At 36.8% G+C, this 27,525-nt stretch overlaps 1 protein-coding gene across 1 annotated transcript; it reads right to left on the bottom strand.

Annotated features, from left to right (window-relative positions):
* Positions 1 to 2,191: 2,191 nt before the first annotated feature.
* FRS2 (fibroblast growth factor receptor substrate 2) lies at positions 2,192 to 20,166 on the bottom strand. The gene is made up of 6 exons (XM_085320475.1): positions 20,064 to 20,166; positions 17,558 to 17,649; positions 15,616 to 15,802; positions 12,057 to 12,215; positions 11,007 to 11,170; positions 2,192 to 10,211 (listed from the first exon to the last, which is right to left on the bottom strand). Exons 2-6 carry the CDS (start codon positions 17,621 to 17,623, stop codon positions 9,261 to 9,263), a joined length of 1,527 nt encoding a protein of 508 aa, XP_085176601.1. The 5' UTR covers positions 17,624 to 17,649; positions 20,064 to 20,166; the 3' UTR covers positions 2,192 to 9,260.
* Between the last annotated feature and the right edge of the window lie 7,359 nt (positions 20,167 to 27,525).

Here is a 27,525-nt window from a genome sequence, read left to right on the forward strand (position 1 = left end):
GCCAGATACAGACTGCTATCCCAATGGAGACAGCAAAAGGACACCATTAAAACGTTGCCAACTTTCGCATCCRTCTTTGGTCTCAAGTTTGTCAGTACTGGGATAGGATTTTTCTGCCAAAATTGATTGGGCTTTTTGTTGCATTTTCCTCACAGAGTAAGATACACTTCCCCCTAATCTTGTTCTGAAAACTAGAGTACTAATTAAATTGTGTCATCTTCATTTTTCCTCATAGTTATGGAGAAAAGTTGTAGCTAAGACTGATAACTGGACTGAAACTTAAGCTATTTTTGTCCAGCAATAGAGCGTTCATAAATATTTACACTGAGCAAACAACTGGTTTTAATTCACATTTTCTGGTACTATGGTGTAAAAGCTGGGGTATAAATCATGGCTCTATATTATCCTGGGAAAAAAAAAAAAAAAAAAAGCTTGGACAATTAACCCATGTTTTGTGCTTCAAGTAGTTTTTTCATCTCTAGTTACATATGACAAATAGCCTTTAACTAGAAAGATTATTTGCACTTAAGTATTGAAGAAAAGCAATGGCAAGTAATTCCAGCATCAAAGCTGTATGCACTCCTAGCTCTGCCATTGGACAGTTACAGCCTTTAGAAGATCAAATACTCARAAGCACTCATTACACAGAATTTGAAAGTTTAGTTTAAGTTTGGTTAATATTAATCTGTATGTGGTAAAATTATGATTCATGATGTGTAAGGTAATGACACCATCACAGGAGGAGCTAAGAAGCAGCGCTAGCCAAAGGAGCTGCTACCTCTCACCTCCAGCTACTCAGTGAACTTGCCACAGTTGTGCTGACAACAATTTGTAACACCACACTGTGAATAAATAAAGCGACCCAAGGTGTAAGTGCCCTATTTCAATATTTTCACAAAAGCAGAAACTCCTAAAACAGATGCTAATGCTCAGTACCCCATACTGTGGAATTACAGCTTAACAGCAAGACGTACTTTGTAAATTACTTCATCRCTTTCAAGCTGAAGTAACAGGGTTTCCACCCCCAAAGACCATTGGACATACCTAACAGCACAGAGGGTTGTGCTCAGAGAAGAATTCTGATTAAGAGCTCCACGTACTCCGTGCCCACTGATAGCACTTTAATACAAATTCACTGTACTGAGAACAGCACTGTGTCTCATTTTCTCCAGGACTAGCAATTCTGACGCTGATCACAGAAACTAGTCTGAGGCTTATTTCAATCATTTCAACCCTTTAAACCTTTAGGCAGGTAAAAATTTGTGGAAGGAAGAAAAATAGAGAATCTCCACCAAATCCAACACTTTTGATTCTCAACTAAAAATTTACAGATACATTTATGTATAATCTTAACAGGGCAGCTTACATCATATTGGAAATGCTAATACCACGCACATGCAGTAAGAAGGTTAAGCCTTGGATCCTTAATAGCACCTACTYTGAGCAAGCTTCAAAATTTTATTGCGTAACAAAGCATCATTAGGTCAAGAACGTAAGGTATTTACCTATTTTAATTGGAATTACTGACTGTTCCAAYTGCATGATGGTTTAGTTGCATTGTAGTACTAACATTTAAGTTTGTAACTGCAAACAGTTTACCTACTGTCACATCATAACTGTCACATGAAGTATTTTGACCAAACGTTTCTAGAAAGCTTTCTTGCCATTTGAAATGAAAATATAAAGAACCAAAGTTCCTACTGAACTCTAATCTTGTCAGTGTGGAAATAAGTGTGGAAGATTAAGGCAGACTCTTAAACAGCCATGCACGTTTGGAAGCTGCAAGCTGTTGGCCAGATACAAAAAACTTCTTAAGAACAGAGTTTTCAGAATTCAAAATAATCTAACCMACATTTTCCAAGGACCACTTAATGTTGTTTAAGAGGTTTGGAAAGCAAAGTGCTTCCTGAAATTTCTAAARTTTTGTTCATTTGTTGCCTAGAAACATCATCTTTACTGAAATTATGCCTTAAAACAGGGACTTCAGGAGAGAAAGAAGAGGAAATAATGAATTCTGATAAATCACCACTGTATTTTGTAGTCCCCAGAAGAAAATGAAAAGGACATTGGAGAGGGCTTCACCTTGTTTTCTTACTGCCTTCTTTCTGAATTTATTAAGAATTTGAGTTTTGTGAAATCTTAGTCATTTAATCAACTAAACAAGGAGTACAATCAATATGATGGTATATAATTCACTAGCCAGTAATTAACAGCAACAGTACACAGAAGAAAATCCAATGGTCTATGCACATGAGAAAGATGTAAAGAACAGAACACTGATTAAAACAAAACAAAAGTAGTGAGGAAGACTTCCGAACTCCAAGTCATCACGTTCTATTTCCTTACCACTAATGAAACATCAGTGGAACACAAGGGRAAGGAAAAGAAAAAAAATTACACATAGCTATGTACCTGGAACAATGATTTAAGAAGAGCAGCAAGTTTTTTTTTTTTTCCTTTTTTTTTTTAACTAACAAAGTACAATACAGCAACACTGACAATGAACATCCTTCCCATCAGCAAACACTGAAGTAACCCACACGCTATTTTCAATGTAAAATCAATAAGTTTATTGCCATGCTACAATTTTTTTTTCAAATGAAGTTGGCACTGGTAAAGGGGACAATGTTGTCATAATACATAATACATTTTTTTAAAATGCACATTTGGTAAGCTTTCTCAATAACGAAAGTTTAAAACAAGTGAAATTAATTTTTTAAGGTTGATTTGGAACGACATAAAAATACACTCTTTCTGCATAGTACAGTATCAYTTTTGTCATAAAAGAAACAAGGAATGTTTGTAAAAACAAATTCAACAGGGCAAGTCAACTGAAAATTTATAAACAATTTGGCAATGGTACTCCCACTGTTTAGATATTTTTTTATAAAAGAAATAAAAATCTAGAAAGCTACCTTTATACAAAGTTGCTATATTTATGCCTTTAAGTAGGAAAAAACATAATGTAAATTAGGACATACAATAATCTTACAATATCATACAATGTAATGACAAGAAAGGAACATACAACAAAAGATTTTGGCCTTTGTAGAAATGTGTATTTCTGCATTTAATAAATGCATCTGTGGCACACTGGTGGCTATTGTATTCTTACTACTATCAGTCAGTTTTCACGCTAGAAGTGTATTCCGCTGTACTGTAACAGCAAATCTGCAGTTCAGTTAAAAAACAGATAATGGTTCAGGAGACATAAGGTGATGCTGCAACGGAATGAGATGTAACATGCAAAAAAGGCAACATGCCTGCTGGTTGAGACATTCTACATCATGGGATATCATACAACACTATTTTTTTCCATCCTAGAGCACTTCTTATACATTCAGTCATTAAGTACCAAAGTCTTACAAGTGAGAACATCTGTGTTCAGAATTTGGCAAGTTTCAGGGAAAATACAAAGTTAGTACCAAATATATAATATATTATATATAAAATGTGGGGGTATGATATACACATATTCTAATGCAAAAAACTGCATTAATATGGAGTTAAATTTGCTGAGATCCATTCCTAAATAACACAACCATTAAAAATACAGGTGTAATCCTGATCTTTCACACACTTTAGAATCACTTCCTCTTTCATACATAATAGTTAAAGCAATATATATGCAAGTATGACTAAGAAATCAAAATTCACATAGTAATCTGAACTCTGACCACAACAAATAGGATTTTTTCAGTACACGTAATTAAATATATTTATATTTTTACAGTATTTTTAGACCATGCCTGAAGAGCTTGACCAACCAGGTCCTCAGGTGTAACAGAGCTGTTACGTCAGCAGAACTYGATCATGCAGGGACACATCCAGCAGCCGCTGAAGTCAACGTGTACAATTCATCTGGCTTCAAAGGATGCTGCATGAGGCCCTGCCAAGCTCTGGAAGGATCGCCCTACGAACAAGAAAGACTCCCTAATGACATCCGAAGCTCCTCCCTCAGACTTCCTTTCCGACCACCCAAGGGAAGGACCGGAGCAAGGGACGCGGCAATCTGGGATGTTTGCCGGTGGCGTCGGGAACAGCCGTGTACAGCACGGCCCCAGCGGCAGGGTGTGAGTGGCAAGGTGAGCTTCGCAGCACCCTCGTACTAGGGCTTCTCACCGAAAGCAGAGGAGCTGGCCCTCCATATTCATCGCTCCATCATCCAGTTGCCACAGGTCTCAGACTGGGACCCCAAGGCATTAAGTACTTTACACACACGGAGGAAGACAGTCCCTGTTCTGAAGGGCTCAAGCCTATTTCTTAATCATATTCTTTTTACATAATCTCCTTTGTATATACACATATTTGCTACATAAAATAGAATTACACCGAAGTAATGGATATATCAGAAGACATTGTCACAATATATGTATATTACCACACTAAATAATTACTAAAACTGCAAGAAAAATTTCAAATGCCCTTTGTAATATATAAAAATATAGACACGCCCACCGCTTGTTTCATGAACTTTAAAGGTAACTTTTTATCTCATATTCTATCTGTACACCTACATACTTCCAAACAAAATACTGCGTTAATCTGGAGTAAATACCACGTTAGGATAATATCCTAATGAAACATCTTACAGACTTAGTTGTACCTGACAGCACAGTATTAGAAAGGATAACGTATAAATGGTCAGAGTTACAGCTGCTACGGGTTTTTTTTTTTTTTTTCTTAATCACTTAATCTTGTCCAAAAGAGGAATTTCTAAAGATTGTGAAAGCACCTTAACTCAAGACTTCCTGTCTTTTTAGTATTTATTATGTAAGAAGAACATCAGCAACCTTGACTCCATCTTAACGCAGTTTTTTGTGGTGGAATTTCTTCTGGACTTTTCTTCTTTTTGGGAGTGTATATGGATTAAAAATAGTTATTGTAAATGAACTTACACTTACATTATGTAAATACTGTTGAACATAAATGTCTGAATTGCTACCTCTAGGGAAGGATGGCAAAGATCTCATAATTAAATTCCAGAAATACCTAATTCTATCCACCAAACTGGAGGACCAAGTTTCTTTTGGCTTCTTGCAGGGGAAATTGGGAAACTTCAGATTTAAGTCCACTATAAGCTTCTAGTCAATCACTTATCTTATTTGCAGCCATAAATAAATAAGTACAGTGCAGAAATGCCATTTCCTCATTGATTCCACCTTACATGAAGAAGAAAATACTGCTAAGAAAGAGGTCCAAATCAGACCCAACATTATATGCTCGAAGTAGTAACTGAAATTAATCAGAACTTGCATTTTTTACTTCACCAACAGTGAATATAAACAATATGCTCCCTCCTGATTCTGTCTCACTGTGAACATAGTTACACATAAAACTAAGACAAGTATAGCCAGATTTAGAGCCAATGCACACTGGCATAAATCCAACAAAATCAATTGTTGGTCTGTCATCTGCAAAACAGCAGCCTTGTTTTGGACTTTGTACAGCTCGGACCTTTCTGTGGACCTTGTTGCATCCAAATCGTAGTCAGAAGTTTAAACACACACAAATAACTAAACATCTTGTATCATAATATGCTTATTTTTTTTCTGAAATGTCTATTTAAACATGTAAGCTTTTTAACCAAGTTTTGTAGACTTAAATAGGAACAGGAATAGGGTTTGAACGCACATCATTACATTCAACACCTATTGTATGCTAAATGTACTGATCAGTACACTCTATAGTTGACATTTTTAAAAATATTACTCGAACAAGAGTGCTCTGATGACAATTAAAGTTTTCAGAATGGTCTTTTTTATATCGTTTTATGAAGTCACCAAGAAAAACTACAAGATTAAAATTGTACCTCCTCCTGATATCAGTTTGAGAAGGAAAGTAATACTCTCCTGATACAATTAATAGATTACATTCTCACCAACGGTATTTCTGATGCAATTTTTATTATGTACTTTTGGCCACTGCTTCATCTTTATCATTTCTATAAATTGCAAATGAATTTTCTTGTTTAAAAGATACCATTTTTTTGAAGGATAATCTACAGTTTAAGGCTTTCCCTCATCTTATGTGCTTGAAGAGTAGCAGTCAATTGCATGTTACAGATGAAAAGTGAACTGAAGGAGATGTTGCCATTTTTTGCAGGACACAGTTTATGTAAAATTAACGTCTCAAATATTAAACTGTTACATATTTGAAGCTTCTCACTCTATACACTTGTGAGCCCAAAATAAATATGATCTAAATACTGTGGAGAGATTTCAGCAGAAAACTGAACCTTAGATCTACAGACAGTAAATCTAACATCACAACCTTTAAAGAGACTGAACTGCAAAAATATTTACCAAGTCTCCATGGGTAAAGTGCATTGCATCTACATCTACTTCAAGGGGCAGAAAATAAGGAAATGAAAATAATGGTAAAGACAGGGAACAGGGACTACGCAGTATTTTTCTGGCTTACACAAAACAAGAAAGCATTATCCCATCTGTAGAATGAAAGAGGGTAAAAAGATATTCCTAGAAAATACGGTGTCAGACTGGTTAACGTAATTAAGGCTATAGAAGGCTTTCCCTTAAATTCTGTCTGATTTATTTTCTATTTAGGATACTAACAAAATGCCAGGACTAAGCACTCAGAAATCAGAGAAGCTGACATTTCAGCTAGTCCTCAATTCCAGGCACCAGAGTTAAGAAAACACCCCCACCACTCACACAAAGTATTGTGACTTGCAAACGTTCAACAACATAAAACATTACTCAGACCATCCTTTGTATCTGAGACTATTCAGTATAAATGCATAGGACAATGTACGAGAACTACGGAGGAATGTGTTTGTTTTCTGGAATTTCAGCAAGTTGCTTACGATCTACCTAAAGTCCCTTCCTCTATTTGTCAATTAAGAATATTACTTCCTGCCTCACACGTATGTTTTAAGGATCAAATTAACCAGTATTTGAGACATCCATGCTATACAGATGAGGACCAAATATTTCTATGCAGCTAGCTAGATTAAACAGTTTTGCCTCAGAACACGTGCTGAATTGTTAGTAGGGCTCAAATTTAAGTGAGCTACAAGCTAGGAACAAGAATCACACCAGTATCATTAATCCACTACGTATTTCACAACACTTGGTAATCTCTCTTCAGTAGAGACCAAGACTTGTCTCCAGCATAAGATGAGGCAATGGCAAAGATGTGAATGAGCATTAACACTGCAGAGCTGCAAAATGTCTAGCTCTAGCTGGTCTTTACCTTCCTGAGCACCAAGTTCTCCCCAGATGTCAACAAGCCTATCACAATACTATGCAGAGGCTGACAGCGATATCATTGATGAAAAGTTTTTTGATCTCTTAAATTTCTCATAATGGTCTCAATGACTCCCATCTTTTACTTCTGCAATTTTTTCTTTGTGCATCTGGTATTTCAGTACCATATAATCTGTAAATAACAAAAATTCTTTTAGAGTGAAAAAGGTTGCCCAATATCATCCCTTAAAGATGTGAAGGGAACATGTATTTCAGGTACTGTCACTGTTGCCACTACTAAACTGAGAGAAGACCAAAGAAAAAGTTAATAAGGGAACAGGAGTACACTCCAATTTAAAAGATTGGAAATAGTTTTATTTTTAATAAAACTTTAATTCAAATATTGTATAGAGACCCTTAATTCTTTTTCAGAAGCTCCAATGGCTTTTCTTGCACATGTTTTCCCTAAACACAGTTCAAGTTTTTTTTGTGTTTTTTTTCTTTTTCTTTTTTTTTTTTTTTTAATCACACCAGTTCAAACAAGTGACAGTTCCTTTGCAATCACTGGCTCAAGAGTAATCTCTTCTGCTGCTAATACCCAGGTGCACTGGAAATACTGCCAGAATTCTAAAATTATCCAGAATTAAAAAACAAAACAAAAAAAAAAAAAAAAAAAACACACACAAACAAAACAACAGCTAAGAGTGCATCTGGCATATTCAACAAATGCATGATACCTGGATGTACCTGTAACACTGAGCAGCTATTATTATAACCAACTTCACCAACTGCAAAAGGAAAAGAAGTATGCTCATGGATAATACTACTTTCAGATAATTTACTACATATTCTTTCTAAATTAAAGTATACTATCAACTATGGATGCACATTGCTAGAATGTACAATTTGCTATAAAGAACTATCAAGTCCAGTACCCTGCCTCCCGTGTAACCTGTGTCTGATGCTTCAGAGGAAGACAATAAATGCATAATTAACCTTTCCAGTTGTGCAACAATGCATGCTGCTGGGGAGCTGGGATATTTCCGTCAGGCATAAAAAAGTAGAACACTGGACAAAGACAACCATTTGACCTTCAAGAGTCTTTCTTTGTCAAATGCTGAGAATAAGACAAGCACACAAATAAACCTGAACAATAATTAAAGCTATGTACAAAATTTTGATGCTTAAAACAAGACGTTATAGGACAGGTAAAAAGAAACATACAACTGCAGAGAAAAGAAGGCACACCAAACTAAGAAATGACAAAAGAGCCTTAATTCATACAGCCAACCTGTGAATTCCTTCACAAAAGACTAATGAGATCAACATTTTGTCAGATTTCACAAGGAACTTGAACACCACTTGAAACTCTCTTCTAGCAAAAGTGACTTAAGGCTGGTTTCACATGCATTTACAGCTCTGATCAAGCAAGCTTTCATATGAACTCTCAGATATCACACAAGCTGAGAAAACTTGGGAATTTAAGGCCTTCTTGCCAATGTGGTCTTAAAAAAAGAAAACCAAAAAAAACAGACATAAAAAGTGTGGTGTTTATATCCCATGAGATGAACCAAAATATCTTGTGCAAGACAAAATGAGTGAATTAATGAATTTCATACATTTCATTCTGGAGGAGCCATTTGAATGAAGACTGAATATAAAGATATGTACCTTGAAAGATTAGGTTTACCTGCTAATAATGCACATATCAAGAGGCTTTAAAAAGTGTTCTAAACGCCATTAATGACTACAGGCACCTGACCAGAATATTTATAAATTCAAAACTGGCATGTCACTCAGACTAATCAATTTAAAGAGGCACTGTAAAAGGTGGTGACGCTGCTATGCAGTAATTACTACTACTGGAGAATGAAATAGTGTTATTTAAATGAATACTTGCTCTACATTAATTCCCTTTAGACAAGTACATGAAGTATGCAGAAAAAGTTCTATTAGTCTATAAAAGGCGTTAGTGTTAAGAAATGCAAAGTACTTGCATCTTCAATTTTATAAACTTCACAAAAGGTGCAAATGATTTAATGCTTTCCAGGCTCACATAGGCAGGTCAGTGCTGTTATGTCTAGTTTTCCTAGAAGTACCGTCATCTCGGGGCAGTGCTTTTTGCAAGCTTGACATAGCAGCAGTTCTTTCAATGTCTATCACAGCATACAGCTCTGTGCGCCTGGTTGGAGTTTGTGGAAGTGGAGTGGTGGGGGTTTTCGGAGTCTGAGGGTTGTCGGAGTCACTACCACCTTCCAAATCAACCTGTATATAGTTGAGCTGCCTGTGTTCTAAACTTGGACGCCTAATGTCAAAGTTGAAGACTGTTGGGGTACAATCCCGACGTCGTGTAAATTCTACTTTATGAGCACTTGCTGGTACTGTTACATTCTCTGTATTGACATAATTATGCATTGGATCTAGGTTATTGTGGTAGCCATTCAGAGATGGGGTCTTTGGTCCTAAACTCTCATCTTCATCTCTACTCAGCTTGCGGGCTTCCCAAACAGGAGGCAACGATGGCAAGTTCTCATAGTTTAACAACGCAGTTCTCCTTTGAGCAGAGTTGTTAATGTTCTGGGTTTCTGAGGTACTGGTTGATGTCAAACGACCTCTCCTGATCCCTGAGGCACTAGGGATTGATAACCTGCTTATATTTTCATACACTAGTTTATTACCAGACGGCGTTTCTCTGCGTTCATCACTGTCGTACCCAGTGTCCCATTCAGTGTTGTTTGTGCTGCTGCCACTAACTTGGTCTCTCCCAAGTTGCTCCAGTTTCTCTCTTTCCATTAACTGCCTTTGAACAGGTGTTGGTCCTAAAACAAACTTGACTCCTTCAGGCTCTAGGAGAACCTGAGCATCTCTGTCATCAGTACATGTCTGATCATCTTTCACTTTATTTGTTTCAGCGTTTGAAAGCTTTGATTCCAGTGGCACATGCACACTTGATCGATTTTTTCTTTCCTCTTGTACCCCAGTAGTGTTGACATAAGTGTGCACCTAAAAGGGGGGGGAAAAAAATGAAATTCAAATACTAGTTGCATTTATTTTTTTTTATTTCATTCCTTCTTACTCCTCACTTTTTTTTTTCTTTTTGTTTTAAGGCAGCTAAGGAGCAATTTAATTGCTGTTTTTGATTACTTAATAGATGGTTAAAGAAAAGACAGAGACAGACCTTTTTGGAGCTGTCCAGCAAAAAGATAAGGGGCAATGTACACAAGTTGAAACAAGAAAAAAATCTGACTACATATTAGGGAAAAAATGTTTCACACACAAGAGTACTCAAACACAGGATCACACACCCAGAGACACTGTGAAATCTACCTGCTTGGAGTATTCAAAAGCTTGACTGGACAAGGCTCTGAGTAGCCTGCTGACTTCAAAATTGGACCTGAGTTTGGTTCCACTTTGCCAAAGGATTCCCTTCCAACCTAAATTATTCTATGATTCTATGAACAGAAAACTTATTTGCAAAGCAGTTTTTTGACTAGGATCTTTAACTGTAAAATACAGTTTGTGCAATTAAAATATAGTTACTGAAATAAAAAGTATAAATATTTATTTTATATATAACTTATCGTTATTTTATATAAAGAACCTAAAATAATTACTCTTCCTCAGCAAATTATCCTACATTGTATAATTTTAAAGTGGCAATACAAATACTTTTCTGAAGTAGTTACACATGGAAAAAAATACACTACATCCGATACTGAAAACCACAAATGAAAATACAAGTGTAAAAATCTGAACTGATGTTGAACATGGATATACAAAAGGAAAAAGAATACCCACTTGTTCCTCTGCTACAAGTAAAGGATGTGTTGATTCTTCGCCGACAGAGGGGAGGCGTGCACTTCCGACAGAAGGATGCCTGCTGGAAGGATGTGATGAACCATCTCCAAAAGATGGATATCTGGGATAGCCGTTAGGTAGGCTTTGTGCATTGAACCCAGGAGCTGATTCAATTAGAAAACAAGCAGAACCATATTAAAATATAAACATTTGACTGTATATGAGTAAGATGCTTTGTATCATCAACCTCAATTTTCAAAAGAGAAATCAAAATACAAAACAGTATTAAATAGTCACAAGGCTCAACTTTGCTGAAGGGAAGGAAAGGCAAAAGCAAGCTTCAGAGTAGAATATCCCAGTATTTACTGGGAAACATGTCTGAAGCAATCACTGAAATCTACACATATTACACACGACAGTTCTCCCAATAAACTCCCCATGTGACTTCCTTCTCCACCATTAACATGTTTCCCTAAAAAACAGAGACTTATTTACTGAAGCTTCTCTTTCTCTGAAGTCATCAATGACCTGAAATTCCAACCATCAGATATCAAGTGACATCCCCAGTATTACCTGAAATCCCCCCAGCATTTTGAAGGACTTTGTTCTATCTATCCATGTAAGCTAGCAGAAGAAAGATTCCAAACCCACTGTAGATGCAGTATGACCATTACCTTTTTCCTAACAAAAAGGCCAGTTAGGCACTGCCTAACATTAACATTTCTGAATAATGCTAAAAGAAAAGTATGGTGATACTTTATAAAGCAATTGAGTAAGTATACCCTTAAGCAGCGTTCTTATACAAAAACTAGGGTCCCAAAGCTTAGTTTTTAAAGTTGAAGAATTTGACTACAGCAGTTTTGCTCCCAAGATTTCAGATTCTGGAAAACAGGATCCTCAGAAAGTATCTCAAGTGAATGCATTACTGTCAGTTAACCTCCCAGCTGGAAACAGCATTTAATTTGCATTAAATATTTTTTTTTAAATTAATTTAAGGGTACCTACCACCTTACATTCAGGTATGCCATTTGACAGTACAATCGTACTTACTGGTAGGTGTTCGAGGGGTTCTTGGAGCTTCCAACTCAGTTTGATGATTATTCCTTTCTATTACTGGTTCTTCTACCACATTTATGCTATTATTCTGCATTATCTCTTGCAACATATTAAATAGTTCTTCTGCACGGGCACACTTAAAGGCAAAGATTCCTATAAATACACCAGAAAAAAAATTAAAATTCTTTTAAGAAAAGTGCCTCACAATGTAACTAATTTTTAAAGAACAGAACTGGAATCCACATAATGAATACCTGTTTAGAAGGAAAAACATTAATTTTTTTTTTGCACCAAAACACGCAAAAATACAGCAAGATCCTTTCAAGTGTTTAGCTGATATAAGAATAAACTTCCCATGCACCAGAGGTTGGGTTGGAACAAAAAAAAAAATGATCCAGTTATAAAGCAGGCCTTAAATTTGAGTGCTAAATGAGAGGGTAAAAGAAAAAAAAAGGCAAGATTTTTTTTTAAGAGTTGATAAAGAAGAGCCTTGTTAAATAAACTTTAAAAAAAGAACACTAAACAAAACAACTTTGGTGCTACAGGATAGTATTTTAAAATCAGATTTCTATTAAATTACCATAAAAATAAGATACCTGCACATCAGGAAAGAAGGATTTAAACAGTGGGTAAAAGTTTAGTTTCTGCAGGAAAATTAAAATGAACAGCTAGTAAGACAAACTGTGTGAAACAGACAGTAACAAACCAGTTGTTTTAGGCTAAAGGATAGACACAGAACACAAAGTCAGCAGCAATACCATGTATTTCGCTTGTGTATTGTGCCACTTTGCCTTCGAACAGCAGGGAGCGCCCCAACTTACCCTCACCAGCCCAGTCGCAGCTTTGGGTTATTCTTCCATTGAAAGCATTAAGTTAAAGTTGACATGCTTGTTAAACGTGGCTGCAGGTGCTCGTTTAAAATGCGTATTACAATCTTTAAATACTCTTTACTGAAAACTACCTACCTCTATAACTATTTCTGTAAGTTAATTTTGTTAATAGACAGTAATGGCTAGCACTTTTTTCTCTTTTTTAAAGGATGCAGAACACAGATCAGAACTAGCAGAAATGCTCCACATGGCAAAATTTCAAACAGAAAGAAAAAAAAAAAAAAAAAAAAAAAAAAAAAAAAAAAAAAAAAGAAAAAAGAAAAAGGAAAAAAAAAAAGAAAAAAAGAAAAAAAGCCCTAGTTGGGAACACACCAAGTGGGCAAGAGGGCTGGTGCCCAGCCATGAACATTCAGCTGATACAGTGAGGAAGCTTTACACTTGCAATCCAGCAGTTGTAGAGTTTTCACTCCTTTCCTCCAACCCATCATCCAGCTGAATGTAGTAATACTCTAGCTCTAAATCTTCTTGAGTGTCCAAAATTCACACTGGATTTTTACACTTTAATGGACAAAATAACTGCACCATGACCTGCAAAAAAAAATGTCGATTTACAAATTTAAAAAGCTCCCAATTTGTTTCTGAGACATTCAACTAGCTTAAAATAAACGCATTTAAGAAAGAGCTGTGCTTCCAGATTGCTAATTCCTTAAAATATAAGATTAACTGAATTAGCAACGAGAGTGTAAGCAAAAATATTTTGATAAAATCTTGATTTTTTTTCTTAATTACACTCATATTAAAATCAATATGATCTGTGGCTTAGGAAATATGGCAACATACCAGCACCTCGAGGCTCTCTATGTTGAATCACCTGTTTTCTGTGCTCGCAAAACATATCCTTAAGGATTTCAAAACCTAGCACAATTTCAATATTGTGCCATCACTGCATTCCGGTATCTCCGTATATTAAATTTGAGAGAAAACACAAAACAAGAACAAGAATATTGACTAAAGTAATCAGTAAAAGCTGCTGGATGATACTCAGCATATTCTCAAAATGGAAAACTGTTCAGCTGTCTCATCAACTGAAGTTTTGCAACTGTGGCCACAAAAATTAGTGTAGGCCTCAGCAACAATGCTCCATTGCAAACTGGCAGCAGGGACAATGTTTTCTGCCAGATTTCCTTTTTCTTTTCTCAATGTTCACAGTACTTAATATTACATAAGGAAAGCAAGAAACAAGAGGGAGGAAAAGGTTACTGCTCACAGCCTGCTTAATCTTCTCTATTAAAAAAGAAAGAGGTAGGCAGAGAAGGCAAATAGATTCAATGCAAACTTCTGCACACTTGCTAATAGGCTATAAGAAAGATATTTTCAGTTGACTTTCACTAGTATCTATTTTACACATCTAAAAGAAATGTGATTTACACTTAAAAAAACAATGAAAGTACATTTTCCTTAAAACAGAGTTCATGATTTTCTCTTTAACAAATCTGAAAATTAAGTATGGAGTATACTGTAACATTTGAACAGATCTCTATTTTTCACTGCAGCCATCCCACTAAAATGTGAGGAACACTACTGACAAAGTAGCTGAACCAAGAACGCCTTTTAAACTCGTATTGTAAAATAACTGTCTACCCTCATCTCAGTTGGACAATGAAGATAACCAAGTGTGTTTATGGCCAAGTTCTTTCATGCTCTCCATTTTTTACAGTGAAATTAAAATGCATTTTTAGCATTTACTAGTATTTTTATCAATAACAATATTTATCAATTGTAAAATGTTTAATGGACTAAAAATGCAACTTAATTTCACAAAGCATCACCACGTAAGAATTCATACTATGCACCGCTGCATTTTGACAGGAAGATGCAAAACAAGGCAGCGAGTACTTTGCCCAGACCTCAACCAGCTCTTTCCTCACAGACTGTTGGCAGTGAAGAGGGATCAAGAACAACTACATCTTTTCACTAGGAGCCAGTCTGGGACAAGACTGGCCATGATCTGGGAACTGGAAAGTTGACCATCTTTTTCAGATTACCATTGGATAGAAAATAACGGAGCACAGCTGGAGTCTGAACATTTCATACAAAATATGTCAAAATTTAAGTATGATGTTGCTGACATAAATGAAAATGGTATTTGTTTTAGGAAAAGGATGACACACAAGTGTTACTGAAGACAATAACAGGGTAGGAATATTCAGGTCATATCAGTGCTCCAGTCTCTTAGAACTCAAAGAATTCTCTATTCTTAGATTTTTTAGAAGATTCTTCCACACCCCAAGGCTACATCCAACTTCCAGTTTACACTGTCCCTTCCACTGCCCTTCCCTGAAAGCCCAGGAGATTTTTCCYGTTAAAATCACCTTCAAAAGTTGACCAGAAGTATTATTCTACACAAGCATGAAGTGCTCCAGAGCTACAGTGGCAGAAACAGGAAGTCATTCAAATCCTCATTTTATTGTAAGACTGATCTGCTCTTGGACGCTACTCCTACTGCCAGCCACTCACCAGGGTACCATCTTCCCCTCATATGGGGACTTACTTTTTTTCCAGAAAATACATTCATATGAATTTACACCCTTTAAACCTTTACCCAAAAANAAAAAAAAAAAAAAAAAAAAAAAAAAAAAAAAAAAGGCAAATATGCCTTTTTAATTTGTCCTCCAACATTAGGGAACTTTTGAAAATGCTTTATATACAGAAATTCTATATACCTTGTCCAGTTTGACACCTTCGACCACTTTCAAAAGAGAAAAGATTTGAGTCATAGCCATAGCGACGGAGACAGAGGTAGTGCCATTTTACAGAATCCCTTTTACGGGTGTATAAAATTAGTTCTGTATCGGTAAGTTCCATTATGCCAGAACCCAGTTCATTACCATCATCATCCACATTAATAACCTGTAAAACAAAAGTTAAATAGCATTAGATAAGCATTCTTTTGAGCACTGCTAATATAGCCTTAATGTTTCACTGATGCATTCTATCTGCTCTATCCTATGAATTACAATTCATAGGGTAAAAGTTTAAAAACCTTCCCAAACCTTCTCTCTGCTCCTCCCAACCCAGAACTAAAGTAATACATATTTAAAAGCAGTATGAATAAGACTACAAAATACTATTGCAAAACCTGAGGTGAAATTCAAAGTAAAAAATATTCACAAGTTTAATAAATATATTTTTAATTGGTGTTATGTACATATTCTAGCATTTACCCATGGACGACATACCTCAAATAATATTTTCTTTCAGAGACCTGTTTCTTAAAAATTATTGCTTTGTCATATAACCCCACTTACAGTTGGTTAAACAAATGAAAAAAGAGACGAGGCTCTAAAATTAAACTTCCCTCGCATACCTGTAACAGCCTTGCACTGTGCTGAATTCACCAGACCCTTGGATTTTTCTTCTGCCTTTTTAATGTCAACAAATAATCCAAATACCTCATGGTTATTTTATGGAAAATGCATGATGCATATGAAGTTTAAACTCTGTCCCTTCTGCTCTTCCACCAGTTGAAGGTCTTCTGCATCCTTTATAGAATTCAGAAAATGTATTTTTCCCCCCATATATATTTTATCTCACAATCCTGCTTTTAGTGGATTTCTTCCTTACCCAAAAGGAAGGCAACAAAAATCTTCCTTATGGTATTAATTAATTTTACTCCTTAAAGAGACATTTTCAACTTGAAATCTAGTCAATTAAAAAGAATTAGGAATAGTTTCATCTGCCACTGAAGCCTGTGCCAATTTTCCTCATTTTACAAATTACATTCTTTCATCTTCTCTCCCTGCTGCTAAATCAGAGACCCACGCAAACAACAGAGAAATTCTACAAGAAGAAAAATAGGAACTAGTTGCAAGAAGTGATGCCAAATGCATAAAAAGCAACAGAAAAATATTTTATCCTAGCTTTTTATACTGATAGTATTAAATGTTTTGTGAAATTCCCATGGATGGTTTTAAAGCTCAATTGAGCAGTCCCCTAAGGCAAGGCATGAATCATTTTTCACTATGGAAGCATTACATTCCTTTGCCAATTCACAGAGACAGTTTGGAGCACAGAAGCAAATCTGACTTGTGTGACTATGCAAAGATACGTTTACTTAGAGTCACTAACTTCCGCAGCTTCACATTAAGTACATCAATAAGCGTTCATAAGCCTGTAAATTCCAGGGATAAGACTATACAGAAGCACATCCAAACACAGAATTCCTCCAAGTAAAGAAAAAAGTTCTCAAAGTGCTGTTATCAATAGTGATCTTCAGGCAAAATCAGCACCTCAAAATTTTCTGTTGTTGACCCCACTTCCAGGTTCACTGTCACACTTCTGCAACGGCTTTTCTATCACGCTTCTGACTCCCCTCTGAGTTCCACAACGTATCAGAGGGAACAACACGTAATTGGGCCCTACCAACTGAAACGGAGTTAGCCTGAAATACAGGGCTTTTTTTCCTCCTTGAAGGTCAAAATGGTCATAACAAATGCAACTGTTTAAAGAACTCCTGTCACTGATGGTATGAAAGGATTCTTGAAGGGGCAAGAGAAGCCTTTAATACAGACCCCTGTTAGGTAATTCTAGCACACTTTTCAATCACTGACTTACTCTGCAAACAAGCAGCAAAATAATTTACAGCATACAAAGACAGTCACTTACCTTAAATTTGTTTCGATGGTTATCTGGGACAGTTTCTTTATCTGGACAGCTACAACAGCTACCCATGACTTCTTTAGAAGACCATGTGATCTCTAGAGGCAAAACCAAAAAAGAGTGATCATTTAGTTGGAGGAAGAAAAAAAAAAGGAAAAGAAATATCATCAAATGAACAGTCCAACACAAACTACTCTTTGAAACTACAATTCTTCATGACAAAATTTGCAGAATCATAATTTTTACCAAAAAATTATTAAAATTTAAGTTAGATTTGGCTCTGAGGACTGACTGTACTAAACTTTTGAAAGCCCTACCAATAATTAAACTTGAGATTACTACCAAACCAACACAACTGACTTGTCACCTTAATTCCCATGGTAACATTTGAGGAAAAAGCAATTCTCAGATGTGATTCTCATCCCCTAAACCAGGGCCCTTACACAAGGCAACTACCTGGGTTCCAGTTCCAGCCAGATGAGCCCTCCCCAGCTTAGACACTGTTGAAGACAGCCCCAATGACTGCCAAAAAAGCCTTCTGTTGCAGGAGGTTACTAGGCACAGACAACACAAAGCACCCACAGGGCAATCCTGACAAGCTGCGTTGGCTTAGAGAGCTCCAGGGCTAGCTTACAATAGAGGGTGGAGGCAGTGCAGGCCTGGAGGCAGCCCCCATGCTGGCACTGGTGGAGTAAAGTTCTGCACTTCCACTTTTAAATACTGCCCATATAGCAATGTACACAAACAATTATTAAAGAATTTTTTTTTATTTCCATTAAGTTCCCTTTGAATTAAATTGTATTATAAAGTACACTCCATTTACTATAAAACAATAAAATATGTGACTAACATAGAACAGCATGGCTAAGCTACGGAAACCAAAAATAAGTATTTGATATTCTTGATGTTTAAAGATTTGCATACGTACGGTAAAACTTTCATAGAACAAATACTCACAGTTCACTTCTCCTCTATCATCCCTCTATAGATCAATCTTAAATATAAGAAAGCCAAAAAAAGAAAACTTATCCATTTACATAAATTTTATACTGAAGAAAACTAAAATTTTCACTGCGCAAATGAAAAGTGGGGCAAAATCTTGGAAGAGAGCTACTAAGTGACACTGAGGGTGACGAAGAATCAAGACAAAAGTAGTCATCTCATTTTTCCTGACTTAAGGGGAAAATCGGATGCCATCTTAGGAAAACCAGGACTTGCTTTCTACCCAGGCATTTGCTTTAGCAGGTAACAATAGTATCCAAGCAACACTTCAGCCTCCTGAAAAACAAGGTGCAAGGAAAAGGATGAAGTGCAGCTAACTCTTCCCTCTTCTTGACAAGAAAAGCAACTCAAAATAGATACAGCTTCCCTGGAGACTGTATAACCCTCTCAGTGGCCTCCAAAACCTTGCCAGAGGTCAAGTGGAGAACTTAATGGAAAGGCTAACAACAGTGGTTTGGATCAGTCTAATAACAAAGAGGCAGCATGTAGTCAAAAATCATGGCATTTTTCTGATGTCACTAGTGACTGTAACACGAAAACATGCATCAACTTGACAGAGTCTGTTTCTTGACCCAAGATGGAACTGAGAGGGTTGTTTGCTTGCTTCTACTGTTGTAGAGAAAAGCTAGCCTACACAAAACTGTTTTTCGCATGGTGAAGAGTTTCTTAAAAGGGGCACTCAATCTCTCAATTATAGGCTACCTTCAACAGTCCAATACACATATAACCCGTTATCATTTTAATGACTCCATCTTTTGCTGAATGTTTCTGCCTGTTTTGTTTAGAAAAGGAGATACAGCTAATAACATCTTCTATGGTTAATTTCCTGCCCTGGCACTCCATCATGCCTCATTACAGTAAGGTTCAGATGTTGGTCTTGCTAGCCAAATTCATGCTACCCTATTTATTCTGGAAACACACTGCTAAAAAGAGCAATGTGTGAAAATAGCTACAGTTCAGATTAACAATGAATATAATATAAACTTGCAACAAAGGTTTTCAAGCTGTGGTCCATACAGCACACAGTTGCAAAACAGACTTCTAATAGACTTCAAGCAGAGATGCTTGCACTTAATAAAATCTTAAACCATCAGAAACCTTTGGACACGCTAGAAATAGAACTAGACTGCAGCATACTGCAATACTGCCATGACTTGTGTTCCTCATAAAAATAACAGCAATCAAATCTGTTGGAGGGAGGTAGGACTCAAACTCAAAGGACCACTTAAAAAAAAAAGTACAGTAATTTGGAATATTGCTAGAGTTGCAAGTGAAATGATACAGTATGCAAAAATGTATGAAGTCTAGCCACCACATCTCAAGAGACAAAGAATGATATGAGCTTGTTATTTTATCTCCAAAACACTGTAATATTAATACTTCAGAAAATCAAGAACTGTAAAGTTGCTTCAAAGGAGAAATGTGAACCAAGGCTATGAGGAAAGAAAGCGGAAAGCCCCACATCTGAAAGAGCTAGGGAACTGGTAGCGCTAAAAAAAAAATCACTCACCTAGATTTGGCCATTAATATTCCCAGCCTCTGCTGCAGCATCAGGACTTCTGTCATACTTCAAAGTATCATGCTGTCTTGTCACAGAAGTAATCATTTGATCTAAAACTAAAAAGTACATAAAAATGTAATTTATCTTAAAACTCCAATTACTCATCTAAAAGACATACAACTTCATATTCTGAAGACATTATGTCTAGTGAAGTCTTCATGGCTAGGCCATGCCTTCAAGAGGTGTCTTACACAGAGACTAATCTCTTAGAGCTTCCTCAGCATGTAGTGTCCTTCTGGTCTTGGAAAAAAATAATTTAGCATCCACTTCTGTAGAGCAGCCTGTCATACAGGGGACTCCACTCACCCCTTAACCAATTTAGCCCACGGAAGTGACAGATGCAGAGCTTCAGTTATCCCTAGCACATACTGAACCCTACTCTGCTTAAATCCCTCTTGCTTATCCTATTGAACATACACAAATGCCAACTTGTATAGCTAACATATCACCTTCTCTTTGCATCCCTCTCATGATTCTTACTCCACAATCAATCAATCATATTTTTTTGCTGTCATTTTTATAAGTTTTTCCTTAATTATTCTCATACTCCATCTTCTCACATTTAACACTGAAAGGTCAATTCCTGCTTCCATCAGGCTAACACTTGGCAGCCTCCATTAACTGCTGGTAAAATTGTCAAATGAGCCCTTTGTGCTTTCTTTGACACTGCTTCTCAAACTCGAGAGAAAGACTAAATACTTAAAAACTATGTTATTAGCCTCTTTCTTATGTGGCTTTCAGGATGTCTATGCAAACCTCAGACCACTGCAATTCTGTTTATCAGGAAGACTCCCATAATCTCAGTATTCATCTGCTGCCCATCACCTTACACCTGGTTTAAAGCATTCCTGGAACCCAAAGCACTCTTGTTTTTTTGTGTAGCGTAGCCCCAAGAATGCTCTTGCTATGGAGTGATTCGGCAACAGAACAGGAGAAACTCAATACTGACAAACGCAATGCAATGCATATAGCAGAGGAGCTCTATCTGTTAGGAATGACCAGTCATGACCATAACTCAATGAAAACATTAGCTCAATAGCTACCAAAAAGCAAATGAAGCAGCATTATTCAGAAAGAACTGAAGAGCCAAAATAAAAGCACCCTCCTATTGTATAAATCTGCAGTGCACCTAAGTAGCATATGCGATCATGATTCCCCATCTCAAAAAGGATACACTGAAAGAGATGCTAAGAGTAAAATGGATAATCAAAGGATGGAATTGCTTCTGTACAAGGAATGATGACCAAGATTCCTCAGCCTAGAAAAAAGGACAACACCGGGGAAGTGATATGGAGAAGAATAAGCACAACTATGTTCTAAACACAAGCACTAGCGAGCTGCAGGTAACATTACCGATTGGCAGGTTCCAAAAACAACCAACCAGGAAGAGCTTTTAAACTCAAAGATGACGCTTCTCACTCAAAAAGTCCCTGAGTTGCAGCTATTTAGAAGGGTATCAGAGAACGATCACAGAATGTTCCCCCGTCTTATTCCCTTCTCTATATATTTACTATTGGTAATTGTCAGAAACAGGATACTGGGCCAACTGAAACTTCAGCCTGACCCAATAAAGCCATTCCTATTTAATGTAAAAGGATGATAGGGACAGAGTACAGATTTTTTTTTGAATGCACTCTCTTAAAATGTCAAGTAAACTTGCAAGTAAAACCTGGATTTCGCACAGGTACAGATGGACAACCTTACAGAACCGTCCTATGGATATGCAGATTTGCACACACACAGAGTGAAAGAAAAACACCCATCACAGTTAACAAAAAGATCTCTTGTGCCCAAGTGGTATTCAGTATCAGGAATTGCAACAAGTCACATACCCTTAGTACAATTTATTTGCCCTTTAGCCATAAGCTTTCTGGATCTTAGACAAAACTATACACAACTGCATTCAAGACTTGTCCCTCTGCAACACAGACTCTGGTTCTCTTACAGCCCAACCCAACCTAACTACTAAAATATTCCTTTTTTTCCACTTTGTCTGGGCTCAAATTAGTTTTTTGCTGACTTAATACTCTCCAAACCAGCTCAGCAAAGTCCAGTAAATACCAGAGCCCACTGGGGACAGACCCACAGCCTCAGCTACCTCTGCCCAGTCTTCAGTATGCACCAGGCTTTACTGAGCTTCCAAGACTCCCTGCCACAGCCTGCAGGGAAGGAGGGAGGGAGAGAGGACGGTGGGAGAAGAAAGCTTCACCCACCCTCTTTGGAGAATGTGTTCATGCACAGCATCCTGCAGGCAGTCATTAAAAAAAAATCCAGCTGTGAACCACTCTAAAGCCAATGTTGGCACTGGCATTTACCATGATATTTTTCCTAGCAACGTTTTAAGGCCTTCACATGGTTTGCCTGGCTAGCCTGTTTCAGTTACCTAAGAATATTCCTCAAATGATCTAAAAACATTTTTAAACAGATGAAAAAGCATCTAATTCCCATTTCTTTTAACTATAAAGCACTAACAAATTTCTCCAAGTTATTTTCAACTACAAGTTCAAGTAGCTTTTTTTTTTTTTTTTTTTTAAGAGCTATTCTGTTTGGGATTTTCTTAAATTTTCCCATATTGCAAAATATTTACACAAACTTACACATATATGGAAAAGTAGACATTTTCACAGTTACAACCCAGAAGTTGTCTTTTCAGTTATGTCTGCAGTGACAAATTTACGAGTGGTAATTTCCCGTTCACGAAGCATCGGCAGTGGTTAGGTATCGTCACACAAGGAGGGAAAGGGACAGGAGACTATTTTCCTACTTCTCCCTAACACATTAATGCATTGCTGAAAAAAAAATCCCAAGAAAGGAAAACGAGACGAGATCTTACCTAAACTTTGTTAACAGAAGTGAAAATTAGGAGCTGCCACAACTTTGGTAAGATTTATTATTCGGATTAGTAAAGTAGAACATATCTCTTTCCCTTGCAGAGCCTTAGACACACAGACACACACACACACACACACACACAGGGTTTTTCTGTGACCAGTCTCTCAACTGGTACTACCAGTGCATTTGCAATGGCAACGAGTTATGCTACTCTCTTAAATGTCAAGGAAGACAAAGGCACAAGTGCAAACACAGTAGATAACTTTTTTAATCAGACTATCATCAACAAGTTTTTAAAAAAGTTTTAATCACATTTGCAATTCTGCGATCTGCCCTGGGTTGGGAGAGGGCTGAACAATGTGTGAATTCCCTCATGTAGGAAAGGCCACCTGGACAAACTGCAATCTTACTCTTCCTTCTGCTCGTGGTATCTGGTAGCCCCATCTGAAAACTGGCAATAACCAAATCCTGCATGCTTTAGTGTAGGATCAAACATTAACTTTCAGAGGTATTTTCCACATGCAAAAATTGCCAGCATACATCTTTTCAAAAATCAGGGGAGAAAAAAATATCCAAACCACAGTACATTTGTGAAGAGGTAGAGAGAAGCAAAAATGCCTTGTCAGTAAACCTACCTTTTGCACGTGCTTTCTTCAAAAGGAAGAGTCACCACACCGCCTTTCTAACCCAACCCAGCATTGCTGAATCCTTTAAGCCTTGCTCCCAGACCTCAAAGTAGAGAGTAGCTAATGTAACTAAATTGCCATCACTTTACCGTGAACGTAATTTTAAGGGTTTTATGCCACAGAATTGGGAGGTGGGAGGAAAGGGAAGGGAGAGAAATGGAAAAAGATGACAAAGATTGTGCTTTTGGCTTCTGCAGGATTTTAATATCTAGAAAGTCCAAAGGAGTAGCTGGACAAAGCTGCCTGTAGCAAACTGTTAGCACAAAAGCATACACTTGATAATACTTTGATTGTAGCTAAGTTAAGTATACTTACACTATCATTTTTTGCCTGTAACACTCTAAATCCCACAATTTGGGAGACCACATTACTTTGTAAATCTTAAATTAAAGTTTCAGCATTCATCATTTTCAAAGACTAGTTTTTGTTTCGCCTGTACCATTTAAAACAAATTTTTTAAAAAGGACTAGAGCACAGAGCTCCTTTGTGCTTTTGTTTCCTAATCTTATTGAAGAGATTTGTTTAAAAAGACAGATTAAAAAAGAATTATCAAAAGCTCTGTATTTAACATCATTTTCTCTGGACATTCTGGAGCTAAATTGGTTATGACAAAAATAAAACAGTAACAATGCCATAAGTTTTGGAGGTTTTTCAAAATTGCAAACTCATTGACAGATGAGTGAATCAAAATCAGAGGAGAACCTCACTATTTTATTCACTTCTTCAAACAATCCCATCTAGCATACTGAAGAGAATAACATTTTTCAAACCATTAATTAGTTTTAAAATTTGAAGCCTCCTGTAAATTGATGCTAGCATGCTTGGCACTTTATATTTCTTTTGTCGGCAATAACAATTGAAACCCTTATAGCTTCAACTTTGCCAATTCTTAAAATATATTTTTCAAAAAGCATTCTATAACCATCGTAAAGAGTTAGTAACTGTTTACCTAAACTTGAAACAAGTTAGCCAGTAATGAGTATGCTGCTTTATACCAGCACTGAGACCAAGCATTACAGTGCAAAAAGCTGAAAAGTTCAGTTCTACATTTAAGACATTTTTCAGCTGTACCAGCGCTATAATACTTGCAACTTTCAAAACTATAGGACTGGGTATACCCAGCTATTTACTATCAAAAAGGCTACACGCAGGCTGAAGTTTTAACACACTCTTAACATACAGAATAAATGAATGCTTTCAACACTCAGTTCCTTCTCAATTTTGTAATTAATGCCCAGATCAATCAAGTAAACACAAAAAAAGAAAAAAGAAGAAAAATGGGAATCAGTTATACTTGACAGCTTCAGGAGAAATCCTTATGTTTTTGAAAAAGAAAAATTCAATATTCGGGAAGGGAGAGGAGAGAACACACAATGTAATGGCTGTCACCTGTACTGAGCCTAGGAAGGTTTCAATTTCCTAACTGCCTCCTGTGAAGTAAATTAAAGTTATTGCCAGGGGACAGCCAGAACAACAAAACTGATCTTAAAAAGAAAAATGATATTCCGAAGGGAATTTTGAATTCTCTTTGACTTTTAAAAGTTAAATTATCAGGGAACATCAGGTATACGCATGAAATGAAGGCAGTAACTTATACCATCGCAGGGTCATCAGCATCACACACTTTTCATCACGAAGCACTTTCATCTCAAGAGCATCTGGCAGCAGAGCATACAATAGTAATACAGAAATTTACTTGAAGACCCCTGGAAACAGTGCCTTTCACAGAAAGTGACCTTGTAGATAAGTGTGAAGATAACTTGTGCAAAGCAGAACATGCGTGGTGGCTTCCTGAGCCACCTCAACACAGTGGCTGAAAGCCAAAACTCTTCTTTCTGGTTGTTGCAAGGCACAGGGGTAGGGACCAGACTTTCTAAAAAATTGAGAAGGCTCCTATGAAGCTTTCCTGAAGCCTCCTCAATTGTCTTGTTGTGGACTTAAGCTATATGCCAGAGTGGAGCCAAATTTTCCTGCAGTAGAGTCGAATTTCTTCACGAACTGTACCACAGGCAAACTGTGATCCTTCTTGCTGTCTGCTGTGTCACATGATTGGAAGTAGGAGAGGTGAAGGGCAACCCTTCTAGTCTCCCCTCATTTTAGGGGGGGGAAAACCCTCAAACTAAAGAAGCAAACAGGAGATAGCTAATTAATGTCCTTCTGAAAACCCATGAGGTGCCCACTAGGAGAGAAGTCTGTTGCATCTATGGCTTAAAAGTAGAATTAGCTCCTCATGAACGATTGTCCCAAGCCCATAAAAGGTCCACTCACCTGATACAAGTGTTCATATCTATAGAAAAATAGGCACAAACTAAGCATTAAAGAAAACTTCCCCCCCTTCTCAACACCTCCAAGCATGCTAGTATAGCACCTCTTACAGAACTCCTTAAAAACAAACCCTGTTCTCCTCGAACTATTAACAATGCTTAACAGAAAATACTTTGTGTATATATACACACATATATGTATGACAGGAATCATCCTGTATTTTATGTAGCTAACCTGAATGCTGTTAATCAATGCCATCAGCACAGTGAGGCTGACCTTCCTTTTAGATCTTCCTTCTTACATTTAGATGACCAAATTTTGGTCATCTAAATTGCATCTACACTTGATGCTAGGAGTAGATATCACAAATGTTTTGCTAGGCAACTAAGCACATTGAAATGGGAAACCTAACTTCACTAATCTCCTCTCAAAGTTCAAAATTTGCAGTCCCCACCTGTTTGGATGTTTACATTTAAGCAGTGATTTACGTAAGAAGCATCTCCAGAGCGGGTATCTTAGCCACCATCAATACAGCTGCCTGGCACACACTGCCAGTCTGTGTCTGAGACAACAGAGTACTTGGTAATAGAGGTGACCCATTTAAAACAAGAAATCTAATTTCATCACACCTGGATGACTATCTTTCTACAGAAGCATACAGATGTCTTAACATCGATTTCTTTTCCAAAACAGGTTAAACCACTTTAAATTTTTCATGACCTCTAATATACTGAAACAAAATCACTGATCGACATTTACAGATACAAATCACTACTTGCTCTGCTCCATAACTTATTTTTCATCTCTCTCTTCTTGCCCTCCGCTTTTCCTATAAGGATGTATTATATGCAACATTTTTCTTTCAAAAGCCTTTTACAGAATGATACTAAATATATATTGATTCATCTCAGACTTAACATCCTTCATGCTTTATCATTTCCATCCTTGCATGCCATCTTAAAGACTACTTGATATTCTATTACATCTGGTGAATTTAGGTTTGTTTAATAGTGAATTCTCACACCGTAAAAATATACCTAGCAAGGATGGAATATAATTTATAAAGTACCTAGAAAAATAAGATAGCTTTATTTGAGTTCTGGATTATGACAAAGAGAAAAAATATGTTTTAAGACTATTTCATGTGCTGGGGACTGAATCCTTTATTTAAAACACACACACCAAACAGTGGCAAAATTGACCATTTTATTTGCCCAAAATCTTCTTCTGACACAACCTGAAGCTGACATACTCTGCCCCTTTTGAAGCCAGTAACTCCTCTGAACTTCTATTTTCAGTCTGAAATGGTACTACAATCAGTTCTCTAAGTTTTGCTGATGACTGCTTACTTACTAGTATCTGCAGACTGCCCATCTTACAACCAGTCAATACATGAGATTAAATGGATAACAGATTTTATCTGATGTGGCAACCCTGGGTCTTCAGAGCCTTCATGTAAGCCATGGTGGCAAATTCTATATGATTTAAGAATCCTAGTATCCTACTTAAGACTTAAAATAGCCTGTACTTTGACCTTCTGTTTATTTTGGCTAGCATATGTCTGCTACTATGAAGCCAAGTTCTTTCAATAGGAGAACAAAACTTAGGTTTCTGGAACATAGGACTCC

Source organism: Rhea americana, unplaced genomic scaffold, assembly GCF_003343005.1.
Source record: "Rhea americana isolate MKP2758 unplaced genomic scaffold, rheAme1 scaffold_64, whole genome shotgun sequence".
Taxonomy (NCBI): Eukaryota; Metazoa; Chordata; class Aves; order Rheiformes; family Rheidae; genus Rhea; species Rhea americana.